Source organism: Podarcis vaucheri (assembly GCF_965113315.1).
Source record: "Podarcis vaucheri genome assembly, chromosome: 5".
Taxonomy (NCBI): Eukaryota; Metazoa; Chordata; class Lepidosauria; order Squamata; family Lacertidae; genus Podarcis; species Podarcis vaucheri.
In genome coordinates, this window is record NC_138763.1 from 105,028,576 (window position 1) to 105,043,088 (window position 14,513).

Below are 14,513 nucleotides of genomic sequence, written 5' to 3' on the forward strand. Positions count from 1 at the left end.
AACAAGTGTAAGTTTTGCTTGCAATTTGAGGGAAATGGCTATTACCAAACCTCCCCTAGGGCGTCCACCTTTAAGAGAGGGGCTAGCTGGAAGCAAAATGGTATCGTATCCATTTACGTCAATCGCCTCCTCTTCCCAAGTTTCTTGTAGGAGAATTACTTGAAATAAATTAACAAATTTTAAGAAGTCTGGATCAGATTTCTTCCCCCTCCATCCCACAATATTCCAGCATAAAAATGACATCAAGGAGTGGTTGGGTTGGTCGTTAGGTAGTCAAATCATGTGGGAATGGGATTCTAACTTTGGGGGAATTTCAGCTTCAAAAAAATCAGTAATTTTCCTTTGAGAAGGTGGCAATCGTGCTATACATCCCAACTGTTTGAATTTATTGGGGTGGTTTGGCTGTAAAGTCGTGCCACTCGTCTTGCTAAAGGCAGATGTTTGGCCTAAGACAGGGGTCTGCAACCTGCGGCTCCGGAGCCGCATGTGGCTCTTTTACACCTTTGCCGCGGCTCCGGGGCGGATACTAGCGAGGGGAGGAGGCGCATTGTGCGCCCCGACACTCCCCACTGTGGCAGGCGCTGTACTGGCTGTGACGTCGCATGGGGGTGGTGCGTGCGTTAGTCACGCACCGTCCCGACATCACCTTCCCGCCCGCTGTCAGATCGCGGCTCCAGAGATATATTTGTTTTAAATGTCGCAATGGTTTTGCGGCTCCCAGTTTGTTTTTTTCCTTCAAAAACGGGTCCAAGTGGCTCTTTTTGTCTTAAAGGTTGCAGACCCCTGGCCTAAGATAGTCGACTTTTCAGAGCCAGATAGTAGCATTAGGGGGGTATTACTTAGAGAGAGCGAAATTAAGTCAACAGGTATCGTGCCACTAGTTGAGTGATCATTAGTTGTTTGAATAATTTTGTTAATACGACCTGTCAGGTCTTCAACCAGATCATTCTTCGGGGCTAAAAATAAAATGGAGTTGTCTCTCATTTGTTGGTCTGGTTCAGCTGGTTCTGTTACCGGTTCGATGGTATCTATGGATTTATTCAACTTGCACACGTTAGAAGAGAGTGGGTTAATAAAATTACAAGTGAGTGGACCCATATGGGACACTTTACATGGAGAACCTAATTCAGATTTCCTCATTTTGTCCCAGGCAGATGTTGTAGTCATATTTGCCTTAAGTCAAATCAATTCCTAATGAATTTGTCTCATTTTTGTTGCCCCCTAAGCACACAGCACTCTTTGGAATTTATGAACTCAGGTGGCAAAGGGAGCTCAGAGGAGGAGGAGATATTGCTCCCAGTGAGCTGGCGCATGATGTGATTTGTCACTAAGATCATCCTGGGAGGCCCTTCTCCAAGTCCTCCCTGCCTTTAGAAGTGAGATGGTGGGAGAGACTTCTGTGGCAGCGCCCCAGCTGTGGAATACTCTCCTTGGGAGGTCTGTCAGTTGAACACGTTTTTATTTGCCTGAGTCTTTTAACTGTTTTAGAACTATTGTAATGCTAGAGTTGTATCTGTTGTATTGAAAGAACAGGCTGATGCTCCTGATCTTAACTTACTAATGCTGCTATTTACATCATTAATTGTTAGTCATTATAGAAATCTCCAAACTAAAGAGCAGCATATAAATCTTGGGAATGAATGAATAAAAAACAAAATGGTCCAGTAATTGTGTAAGCCCATGCATAGTTTCCATTATGTCACAGAAACCGGCAAGGTCTGTACAGTGGCACCTTGGGTTACAGATGCTTCGGGTTACAAACTCCACTAACCAGGAAGTGGTTGCTCCAGGTTAAGAACTTTGCCCCAGGATAAGAATGGAAATCGTGTGCCAGCGGCACAGCGGCAGCAAGAGGCCCCATTAGCAAAAACATGCCTCAGGTTAAGAACTGTTTCAGGTTAAGAACGGACCTATGGAATGAATTAAGTTCTTAACCCAAGGTACCACTGTACAGCTTTAAAAATTACTAAATGTTTACAATCAATAAAAACCACAAGGTTCAACGTTAAGTTTAGCAAGACAAGTAGCTCTGCTATGCTGTCAGGCTCAGGAATTCTATCCCTCCCCCGGTGGCATCAAGAAGCAGAGAAAAACAAGGCAGAGTCCTTTTTATTGAGTTTATTCATTCATAATAATGAGAGACAAAAGAATGCCGTATGCCCAAACAACGGTGTTGCTCCAACTGAGCTCCTCCTCCCTCCTCCCTAGCAACAGCATTTCCCTTTACTGTGTCTGCTCGTGGCCAACTGTCTCCAAGTTCTCTGTTCCTGCACTCTTAACAAACGCCGAGTTCTGGGAGAAGGGGGGTCAGAAATACTCTCCAGTGACAACGTGTCAGCTGGCTGCTCTGCCTCCTGGCCTTGCCTCACCTTCCCCTTCTCCTAACACTTCCCAACTCTTCTGTTCATCTGTCTCTGAGCTGTGGCCTTCCTAAAACCCCTGCTTCTCCTCTTCTCCTGCAGCGTCAGGAGAACGGGTGTGTGTGTGTGTTGTATAACAACAATAACAACAACAACAATTTATTATTTGTACCCCGCCCATGTGGCTGGGTTTCCCCAGCCACTCTGGGCGGCTTCCAACAGAGATTAAAAATACATTAAAACATTAAAAACTATCCTAAACAGGGATCTCCACCATTCCTCCTCCATCACATCCCCTTCAGTCCAGTCCCTGTCATATGTATTGATATTTACTTGTATTGAGATCATTTCAGCAAAATCTCATTGAAGGAATGGGTTTCCCAAACCCAAAACTGACTGTGCAGGCAGTTTGATACTGCACCAAAATCCTTATTTTTCCTTAGCTAAAATCCATTAACTTGAGCTCTGAGTCAATGTATAAACAAAAACCCGGCTGTGCTCAGAGCCCTCTCCTTTATCAGTTTGTGATGGCAGGGATGACCCTGACTGCACCAGCAGAACAGAGAAGACACATCTGTACCTTATCTTATGTGCTGACCACAAAAGGCGCACAGACCTAAGTCCGGAACAACGCCAGAGCGTGTTCTCGGAGATGACACCTCTTCCTCCAAGATAAGAGTAGGAAGAGGAAGATCCTTTTATGGTCAGAAGTACAGGAAGGAATTCCCTTTTATGGTTAAGAATACCAGAGCAAGAACATATGTGATGTCAACCTGCGTACATAGGCTGATGTGGTTGGATTTATATGGGAAGGAGGAAGAGGGTGCCTGGAGGGTATATATACTGCATGAAACTTGTCATTTCTTTGGACTTGCTGTGGACTTGATCATGCAAGTGCCTTCTGCTATCCGGAGAGCAGAATAAACTCTTTCTTGGAATCAACCTCGGTGTCATTTGACTTCCTTCCTCCTGTCCCAGAGCAACGCAGACCCAATCGGTGAACTCCAATAAGGCTACACCATCATGTCCCAGAAACTGGCATATTTATGACACAATCCAAACTGAGGCACTGAATAGCCCTTTGTTTCCAATGGAAGTGGCTAAGCTCATAAAAAAACTATTTCCCATGGAAAGCGATGAGGCTTTAGCTGGTGTGCCATCTTCAACAGTACCTGGATAAAGATAGCCTTGCCTTATTTACCCATGGTCCAACAATCTCCTTTGAAAGCAGTTTGGAAACTTCAGCTAATCCAGAATAGGGCCGCAAGGTCTTTAACAGGAATCAGTGCCTGTTATCATCTGCACTGGCTTCCAAGCCATTTCCAAGTTCTGATTTTGACCTTTGAAAACCTTAAGAGATTAGGACTAGGTGGACCTGGAGATGTTTTTATGGAAAGTGATTCATAAATTAAGTAAGATAATCTTTAGAGACCCTTCTCTAGAATTCCCTACCAAGGTTGTCTACCCTTTCCCACCCCATGAAGAGACTTTACATTTTCTCAGGTTTTGTATGTCTGCATTTTAATCAACTTTTTGTGAAGATGCGTATCTTATTATACTTCTTTATTTGCCACTGCTGGTTTTTTGTTCTTTTACTGCTTTATTGATGACTGACATATTGCATTTTAAAGGTAAAGGGACCCCTGACCATTAGGTCCAGTCGTGGCCGACTCTGGGGTTGCGGCGCTCAGCTTGCTTTAATCGGCCGAGGGAGCCGGCATACAGCTTCCAGGTCATGTGGCCAGCATGACTAAGTCGCTTCTGGCAAACAGAGCAGCGCGCGGAAACGCCATCTGCCTTCCCACCGGAGCAGTACCTATTACCGTATTTTTCGCACCATAGGACGCAGTTTTTCCGTCTTAAAAACTAAGGGGAAAAGTCTGTGTGCCCTATGGAGCGAATGCAGGGGGAGGCAAGCAGGAAAAGCCCCCAAGAGCCACACACAAGCTTCGTGCGGCTCTTGCGGGCTTTTCCCCAGGAGGGAGAAGGGACTGACGCGGCCAGTCAGTCCCTTCTCCCTCCTCTAGAAAAGCCTTGTACAATCTCTCCAGTCATGGGAGGCTGCGCAAGGCTAAAGAGGAAGCCCGGGCAGCGAGCGGGATGGATCGTGCTCGCTGCCCGGGCTTCCTCTTTAGCCTTGCGCGCCTCTCCAGCCACAGGAGGCTGCACAAGGCTAAAGAAGCCAACTTTTAAAAAATCTCTCTATCTCTACCTCTTTTCTTTTTTCGGCCTTTCTCCACCTCCTTATTTTCCTCTGGATCCGTGTTTTTATCTAGATTAACGTTTTAGTTTCGAGGGGGGGGGATATTATAAAAAAGGAAACTTTGCAGCTTTTATTATAGTATACAATAAATACAGATTAAACAAAACACAAGAGAAGGAACTAGCATAGAAGAAGAAGAGAAAAGGGAAAGAGGGAGGATACAAAGCCATTTACCAGAGGTAGATCTTAACCCTTGCCTCACCTGGGAGCTTCTCTGGGCAGGAATTCCCTCGGCTTAAGTGGGGTGAGGGAAGAGTGGCAGGTAGGGGTACCTACCTAGACAGTGAAGCCACATGTCTCTCCAATGAAAATTGGGAGTGGGCATTGTGTGAAGTGGCTGTGGATCTCCTGCCACAGAAGTGTAGGACTGTATAGAGTTGGGAGGGCCACCCGAGGGTCATCAAGCCCAGCCCCACACAATGTAGGAATCACAGCTAAAGAACGCCAGGCAGATGGTCCCCCAACCGCTGCTTAAAAGCCTCCAGTGGTGGAGACCCCCAACAACTTCTGAGGTCACAGAATTGCAGGGTTGGAAGGGAACCCCAGGAGTCATCTAGTCCAGCCCCGGTGGACAGCGGGCACGATCCATCCCGTTGTGCAAGGCTAAAGATGCTGCTCAAGGCTAAAGAGGAAGTGTGCAGCCTGTCCGTTGCTCTTTGGGGCTGGGGGGGGGAATAATATTTTTTTCCTTGATTTTGCTCTCTAAAAACTAGGTGCGTCCTGTGGTCTGATGCGTCCAATAGAGCGAAAAATACGGTAATCTACTTGCACTTGGCGTGCTTTCAAACTGCTAGGTTGGCAGGAGTAGGGACCGAGCAACGGGAGCTCACCCCATCGAAGGGATTCGAACCGCCGACCTTCTGATTGGCAAGTCCTAGGCTCTGTGGTTTAACCCACAGTGCCACCCGCATCCCTATTGCGTTTTAGGAGGCTGCTATTGGGCATCATACAAGTACTGTAAGTACATAAAGCAGATGACTAAAACATTGTCTAACAAGCAATTTAAATAAAAATGTAAATAAATAAAAAATTGTCTAGTAGCACCTTAAAGACTAAGTTTGTTCTTGTATAAGCTTTCGTGTGCATGCATCTGAGTGCATGCACATGAAAGCTTATACCAGAACAAACTCAGTTGGTCTATAAGGTGCTACTAGACTTTTTTTTTTTTTTTTGAGTGCGTCAGACCAACACAGCTACCTACCTGAAGCAATTTAAATGTAAACTTCGCTCAGTCCCTGTTTGTAATTAGTGCAATTCACATTGCACAACATAAATAGTTGATGCTCCCAGAAGGCATTTCAGATGCAAAGTATATAAATAACAAGTTTAGGCCTGAGCAATTGTGATGAACCCTTAGATTGTGATGTGGCTCAAGAGTGCCACCTAGCATTTTACATCTCTCTCAAGAGAGCAATATCCTTAAATTTCATCCTATTTTCACGAAGGTCATATAGTTCTCTATTTTACAGCGTAAGTGAGGAGCTGTTGGGTAGAGGAATCTAATCTAAATATATTTCTGATTGGCCCCAGAAACCACTAACCACTAACAGAACTTTGTCCTGGACAAAAGAATAGTCAATTTTCATACTAGATTTGGTTAGACTGGTCTTAAATTCCCATGTTTTGTTTCTTGGACTTGCCAAGCCACAATCTTTCTCTTGCGAAGAACCTCTGAAGTACGTCTGAAATCCAAGACTGCTCTAGCAGGTAGCAGGTAGCATTTGCCAGTCTTTGTGCACAATTGCATTCTTCTCTCCCTGTCCACCCCCCACCCTTTTGTCAGATAAAATTATTTTTATATTTGGCCTTTCAAAAAACAAAACATTTCTCATTAAAAGTATTTCCCATATACTAGGACTCATGTACTTCATCCACAGATCTCAGGGCAGTTTACAACATAAAAATACAATATAAAAGCACAAAATACACGATAAAAACAAGAACAGAAAAAACAAACCAATAACCCCCACTCCCACACATTTAAAAGTGGTAGAAGATGTTAATCAGCCAAAGGCCTGGTTGAACGTTTTCGCCTGGCACCTAAAGGTGTATAATGAAGACGCCAGCCGAACCTCCCTGGGGAGAGCTTTCCACAAATGGAGAGTCACTGCAGAAAAGGCCTGTTCTTCTGTTGCCACCCTCCGAACCTTTCGAGGACAGGGCACAGAGGATGATCACAAGGTCCAGGTAGGCTCATATGGAGAGAGGCAATCCTTGAGGCATTTAAGCCACTTAAGGCTTTCTATGTCAAAACAAGCACTTTGAACTGGGCTCAGAAACTAATTGGCAGCTATTGCAGTCAGACCAGGATCAATGCACTATGCTCAAACCGTCTTGTCCTGGCGAACCACCTGGCCGCTGAATTATTCACCATTTGAAATTTCTGAACCATCTTCAGAGACAACTCTATGTATAACATGTTACAGTAACCTACAGGTTACCACACCATAGACAACAATAATTAGGCTACCCCAGTCCAGCCAGGGGCGCCGCTTGGCCACCAGCCAAAGCTGATGGAAGGCACTCCAAGCCACTGAGGCCACCTGAGCCTCAAGTGACAGCCCAGGGTCCATGAGTACCCCCAAGCTACATACCCACTCTTTCAGAGGGAGGGTAACTCCATCAAGAGCAGGCAACCACCCAGCCATCCATTCTAGGGAACCACCCACTAATGATGCCTCAGTCACACCCCAAGTGTGTTGCCTTTACACAATAAAAGACAATTGGGTGGCTTCAGTGTGTTTTACTCAAAAGAGATTCCCTTGAAATAAATGAGCATAGAAAAATGCTGCTATTGCAATCACACCCATTTTGTTTCCCATGTCCCCCATCCAGACACAGCTATTTAGTACTATACTGTAGCCATAAACAAAAATATAAAATAATACTCCTGCTGCTACTAGTATTTTATTACTTACACCTGCCCATCTGACCAGGTTGCCCCAGCCACTCCAGGAGCCTTCCAACATAATATAAAAACACAGTGTGACATCAAACATCAAAACTTCCTGATACAGTTTATATTCCTACAGGCAACTATGCTATTTTTTGTTTCTCAAGGTTGGCAAAATGCCTTGTGCGTTTTGTGTTCCGAGTTGTGAAATTTCATATATTTGCTGCTTTTTGCTGTACATTTATTACATCCTGGTTTTCCTCCCAGGAGCTCCAGGTTGCGTCCCTTGTCTTCTCCTTCCTCCCTTTACCTTCGCAACATCAATGTGAGAGAGGTTGGGCCGAGAGTTGGCAGTTCAGAAACCAGAGTTGAGAAACTGTACACAGGGCATTTTTTGCTTGTTATTTATCAGGGTTGGCAAACTTTCCTTTTTGCATTTTTTCTGTAATTATTAAGACTATGGAACATTGCAGTTAAACCTAGGGGCTTCTGTAACTGACATTATATATTTGTAACCTGCTCTTCCATTTGGGAGCTCAAGGTTGTTCATACTGTATTATCCTCCACTCCTCACTTTTATCTTTACAGAAGGATCCACCCTATTCCTATCACTGTGGTTTGTTTTAAAACTGTATTTAATAATGAATTTTATGCTGTTGCAATCTGCCCTGGGACCTTATGCAGTGCATATGAAATCAAACAAGCAACCCCAGCGATAGCCCTGGGAGGTAAGGCTGGGCCAATATACTGTATGTAAATATGCAGACTTCTTGACAATAGATTATGGGGTGGGTGGTGGGAACCTGCGTGCAATGCAGGAAATTCTATTGGCACCCTTGACAATCCACACTAATCCATTTGATTTTAAGAAACACTGTGTTTTAAATGATTTTTTTCCCAAACCAACTTTGATCTGAATTGGAAAAAATAGAATGACTTGACTGCATTTTCAGCCAGTAGTGTGCACATGACCTAAAATAAGGTCCATTTAAGGGGATGTCTTTCACCCCTAGATTTGTTGCAGAAACTAAAAAAGGCAATGATTGAAAACTCCATTATTATTTATTTACAAGGTTAAGCACCCAGAATCCAACTCATTCCCTCAGTTCAGGGTAAGCCTGGTAGGTTTCTGTTCCTTTGCTTACTGGGCTTCTATAAGGAGGCTTTTTTGTAAACCCAAATACAATCCTGGCATTTTGCTCGGACACTTTGTTAAGCAAACCAAACCTCCCTGTCACCTTCTTAATTACCCTGCTCTTGCAGTCTCTCCTGCTACAGACGATGGTCCAACTTTGTTTTAACCCTTCTTGCTCTGAAGCCTCTAGCCAAGCCCCAAACTTCTTTTAACATCACTCTCACACTCTTATCCAGGGAACCAGGCAGAGGGACTTCTTGGTAGTGGTGCCCGCCCTGTGGAATGCCCTCCCATCAGATGTCAAAGAAATAAACAACTTCCAGACTTTTAGAAGACATCTGAAGGCAGCCCTGTTTAGGGAAGCTTTTGATACTGGATGAATAATTGTATTTTAATATTCTGCTGGAAGCTGCCCACAGTGGCTGGGGAAACCCAGCCAAATGGGCAGGGTATGAATTTGTTGTTGTTGTTGTTGTTATTCACATTCACACTTTCTCACGCTTGCTCCTTGTTCAAGGGCACGCAGCTACTGTGATCTCCAAGCCTTTCCTCCCCTCTCTCTGACACTTGCAGAAGTCATGCACCAAGGAACACCTCCCAAGACTAGCCGTTGCCATGGTATCCCCCCCCCACCATTATGGCACACCCGTCTCTCTCTATCTGAGCCATCAGCAACGAGGCACAGCAGACAAGTGTAATCAGAGGCATGCCCTCACATTCTCTCTCACACCTATTCATTTATACACATAACAGTTTACTGTAAATATCAACACAGAGACAGAAGTATATCACAAATGTGGGGGTGATGTTCCTTGTACCTTGTGAAGCGGGACAGGTTGCAGCACAGATAGATAAAGATGACCAAGAAAGCTGCCGGCCTTCATGCAAACACAATGGCCAGAAGGGAAGCGGAAGAAAAAGCAAACAATAAAATCAATTAGAGAAGAAAGACAACTGAACTACCAACAGAACCTTTTGCATTCCACTGAGACTACAAACCTCTTGAACTGAAATGCTGATATTCAAGCCTTTTTCTGAAACTGTTCTGCAGTCGGTTTACTTTTTCAATATTATGCTATTTTTTGATCTCTCTCACATCAATTAGAAATTTCATTGTGCATAGGTGTTTTACAGCTGAAACATATATTTGAAATATGCCCAAAAAATCCAGTCTTGCTACTCAAATATTAAACGTTTTAATATAAATTAAATATTAATATTTACATTATAATGCATCTTTTATCTTAGTGCTTCTTTCAGAATCTCTTGATTGTCTCACAATCTGAACTCACAGAAACTGTCTGATATCAAATCCCATTTCATTTTGTCTTTTATCAAATACATGCAAATAACTAATACTATTACATGCCAACTATTAAATATTATCAGTATAGGTAAAGTTAAAGGGACCCCTGACCATTAGGTCCAGTCGTGACCGACTCTGGGGTTGCCACGCTCATCTCGCTTTATGGCGAACCAGAGCAGTGAACGGAAATGGAAATCAGTATATCAACTGCCAAACATCACTTAGGATGCCAGATATAGAGAAAATATCCAGAGCTTTGCTTAGACAACATGCTGAAGCCAGAGAGGCTGGCTAGGCAGATGTCACCAGGGGTAAGGGCACCACCCCGCTTCCCCTTACTCAAGCATTAGTGCCGCACATGAAAACCACATGAACACAACTGCTAGAAGTACAGAAGAGACTGTAGACTCCTAGAGGATGAGGGGCCCTTCGAGGTCATCTCGTCCAATCCCTTGATTGATGCAATAATTCCAGAGCAATAGCACCTCACAACAGAAGGCTGCTTAGCCTTTCCTTCAAAACTGTCCAACAATGTATAGCCTACACACACACAACATGAAAGAGAGTTTAATTTCATCCATATTTTTAAGCAAACTGGCTTCATTTGCATTGGTTCAAAAATATATGTCTGTAAAATGAGAATTCCTGGATGCCAAGACCCAAGTTGGGGCAAGTACAAAGTGAGAGAACTGCAAGAGAGATTTAAAATCACAAAATATGCAGTGTGGAAACATAGGCTGATAGACCTTTAAAATATATCATTGTGGGGGAACTTCCCTCTTCCCCCAGCATTGGAAAAGACCACCTGTCAGGGGTTCAGGGACAGAGGCACAGGTGAGGGGGGAGACGGAGAGCGATGGGGAAGAAACCCAGGACAGTGAGGAAGAGGATGACAATGACTTGAGGTCTTCCATGAGTCTCTCAAGTGAATCGGAGGATTCCCAGAAGGGGGCGCCCCTGGTCAAGCCAAGGGGGGTCACAGGGGGGACTTGCCAGGAGCAAGGAAGCAGCAGGGAAACCCCGAGTGGGAGGGGGAGATCGGGGTCGGCTTCCCAGGAGGAACGGAGTGAGAAGGGTGGAGTTCCCAGTGTGACACACGGAGCAGAGCAGGAAGGAGACAGGGGAAGGAGATCGGGGCAGGACGTCCTGCCGGAAGGGGCGGAGAGTAGTACAGGGAGTAGTGTAGCTGTCAAAAGGAAGGTCAGGGGTAGCAAACGCGCACCAAGTTCAAATGTGGAGGCGCGCAGAAATGCAGAGAGCCCGGAGGAGGAGCCTGGCCCCAAAGCACGAAGGAGGGGGGAGCAGGCATCTGAGGGATCCGCGTCAGGGGAAAGCAGGAGGGAAGGAACCCAGGGGGGCAGAAAGACCCTGCGGAAAAGAAAGGACAGGAAGAGGTGGTCTAGCACAAGCCTCTTAAACTGGTATAGAGGCGGGACCGATTCAGAGGGGACTTCAAACGTCTAGGCTAAGAGACGCGGGGCTGCGCGCCTCGGTTGTGGAACCAATAATGAACTGCAATAAACATCCTTGTATATAAGAAGAGCTTGGCGTTGGTCTTTTGTGAGCTGAGACCTGAAACAGCCCTGACAGTAAGTCCCCTCCCAAAAGTACGCAAAATTTTTTTTTGCAAAGCTCACGAAGTTTGGCAGCCATGAGTATGGAGCAGCAGATAGCTGAGCTACGCAACGCAGTCTCCCAGCTTACCACTGAGGTAGTGGTCTCCCAGAAGAAGGGGGAAGAGGCGGAAAAGCGGTGCCAAGATCTGCAAGCCAGGTGGGATCATGCATGCCAAGTGGGGTTCCCGGGGGCCAAAGCTGCTGGAGTAGCACTGGGCAGAAGGGGAGGCAACTTGGTAGCCAACTTCGATGGGAACCTGAAGCAGTACCCCAGTTTTCGAGCAGACGTAGAATATGCGTTGCATTTGCTTCGCGACGACTTTAAAGATGAAGAGGAGAAAGTGGGTTTCATTGTGTCCCACTTGCATGGGGAAGCGAGGGCTTGGCTGCGCAATCTGTGGCGCGAAGATTGCCCTGCTCGAAGGGGCTCTGATGAATTTATCAAATGCATGGACGCTTGCTTTCAGTCTAGCGTGGATGTGGATGTAGCACGCCAACAGATGCATGGTTTAAGGCAAGGCAAGGCTTCAGTACGTCAGTACCATGCTCGCTTTTTCGCCTTGCTGAATGTACTGGGATGGCAGAAAGACTCCCTGACAGTCAGAGACTTGTTTTGGGAGGGGCTCTCTGGCCCTGTAAAAGATGAACTGGCAAGGGGGGACAGACCTCAAACCCTAGCAGAAGTGGTGCAGCGGGCGCTCGCCATTGGAGTACGCCACGAAGAACGCCCTTGGCGCAATGAGGAGGGTAGCCAGCTTCGCGCACCGTCTAGAGTGCCTCCTTTCTTTCCCAGGGATCTAGGACGTATGCGTCCCTCTCCTCAGTTGCAGGCAGGGGAGGAGCCAATGGAACTGGGTGGTGCAAAGGCTCAGTCAGCTACCGGAGCCCCAGCGTCTGGAGCAGTCAAGGCGAAGCCTCCTAGAGGGAACAGGAAGTGTTACATCGGTGACAGTGCGATGCACATGGCCAAAGAGTGTCCCCAGAGGCTCCAAAAGCACACTGCAGCTTTAGCAACAGTAACTGCAGCAGCACAACATGAAGAGCACTTTCAGGGAAACGGGAATGCCTGGCTGGAAGCAGAAATGCTGGGGCACAGCCAGGCGAGTCAGTAAGGCAGTCCCCAGCGCTTTTGCAGCATACAGACTCCCTGCCACCCAAGCCAGTGGTGCAACTCACTGCAACTCTCCAGCTGCCTGATGGACGCACCCTGGAAGTTCCCATTACAATTGACAGTGGAAGCAACGCAGACTTCGTGGGGGTGCACATCGTCAAGCAGCATCGCATAGAGCTCCTACCAGCCACGCTGCCATTGGACGTAGTCACAGTGGATGGCAGGAAGCTGCTGGGTGGGCAGGTGGTACAACAGACGCCACCCATGGTAATGCAGATTGGCAATCACCGAGAAGTCATCAGTTTCAACGTCACCCACCTGTCAGACACGCCTGTAGTGTTAGACATGAGTTGGCTGGAAAGGCACAGCCCAACCATGGCGTGGTACCAGCGGCAGCTCACTTTCGGCTCGTCCTATTGCACGCAGCATTGCATCCAGATCGCTCAGGAGGAGGAAGGCCAGGAGGAGGGGCAGCAGCTACGTCTCAGCATGGCGCAAGCAGTACCCCTCAAGTACAAGGGGTTTTTGGAGGTTTTCTGCGAAAAGGAGGCAGACCAGTTGCCACCTCACCGGCCCTACGATTGCGCTAATGACCTCTTGCCAGGGACAACGCTGCCGCCTGTGAAGCTGTATTCCATGTCCGAGGAGGAGCTGCAGGAGCTCAGGGAGTTCACAGATCATAACCTGCAGCGGGGATTCATCCGAGAATTAAAGGCTGTAGGGGGCAGTCCTGTGTTTTTTGTGAAGAAGAAGGACACGCCCCAAAAAAGGCTGATCGTAGACTTCAGATTCATAAACTCGAAAACAAAGCCCGCGGCCTTTCCCATGCCCAAGATTGACAACCTGCTCGCGACGGTGCGGAGAGGGAAGATCTTCACCAAGTTGGATCTCCGCGGAGCTTACAATCTCATACGCGTGCGAGAGGGTGATGAGTGGAAGATGGCCATGTTCACGCCGTTGGGCACCTACGAATACAGAGTTATGCCGTTTGGTCTCCAAAATGGCTCCCACTATTTCCAAGCTTTTATGCACCACGTGCTAGCGGGACTCCTCTACAAGAAGTGCGTATGTTTCCTCGACAACATTCTGATCTTCTCGGAATCGCCGGAGGCTCACGAGAGCGACGTGAAGGAGGTCCTGCAGAGGCTACGGGAGCACAGGCTCTACGCCAAGCTGGAGAAGTGCCAATTCGACGTGACGGAGGTGGATTTTCTGGGCTATAGGCTGTCCGACAGGGGACTAGCCATGGACAGCGCCAAGGTCCGGGCGGTGTTGGACTGGAAAAGCCCGCGAAATCGGAAAGAGGTCCAGAGGTTCGTCGGCTTCGCCAACTTTTAGCGCAAGTTCATCAGGGGTTTCGCCAGGGAGACGGCAGCTCTCAGCTCCAAGAAGAAGAAGTTCACCTGGACGGACCAGGCGGAGCAGTCCTTCAGGAGACTTAAGAGTCTCTTCGCGTCCGAAGAACAGCTGCTACACGTGAATCCCGGCAGGCCCATGAGGGTGGAGACTGATGCATCTGACAGAGCGGTGGGGGCCGTCCTCTTACAGGAAGACCCGCAGGGGAACTGGAGGCCCTGTGCTTTCTACTCCCGGAAGCTCAGCAAGTCGGAACAGAATTACACCATCTGGTACAGGGAGTTGTTGGCCATCCACGCAGCTTTCAAGGCGTGGAGGCACTTCCTCATCGGAGCCAAGCACACCGTGCAGGTCCGCACAGACCACAAGAACCTAGAGTACGGGCGCACGGCGAAGCTACAGAGCCAGAGGCACATACGCTGGGCAGAGTTCTTTGCGGATTTCGGCGACAACAATGTCATAGCAGATGCGCT

General features: G+C 47.1%; 1 protein-coding gene across 7 annotated transcripts in view; it reads right to left on the reverse strand.

The window, feature by feature from the left end:
• Positions 1–14,513, reverse strand: part of LOC309532617 (potassium voltage-gated channel subfamily KQT member 1-like) — a 558,589-nt gene that overhangs the window by 453,982 nt on the left and 90,094 nt on the right. For 5 of the 7 annotated variants that reach the window (XR_014219946.1, XM_082223121.1, XM_082223123.1 and 2 more), the window contains one exon: positions 9,470–9,529. The exons of the other annotated variants lie outside the window; for them this stretch is intronic. Coding sequence is in view for 4 of the 5 variants with exons in the window: in XM_082223121.1 (XP_082079247.1) it covers positions 9,470–9,529 (60 nt within the window). In the remaining variant the exon portion in view is untranslated. The remainder of the gene's footprint in view (positions 1–9,469; positions 9,530–14,513) is intronic. 7 annotated transcript variants of the gene reach the window in all.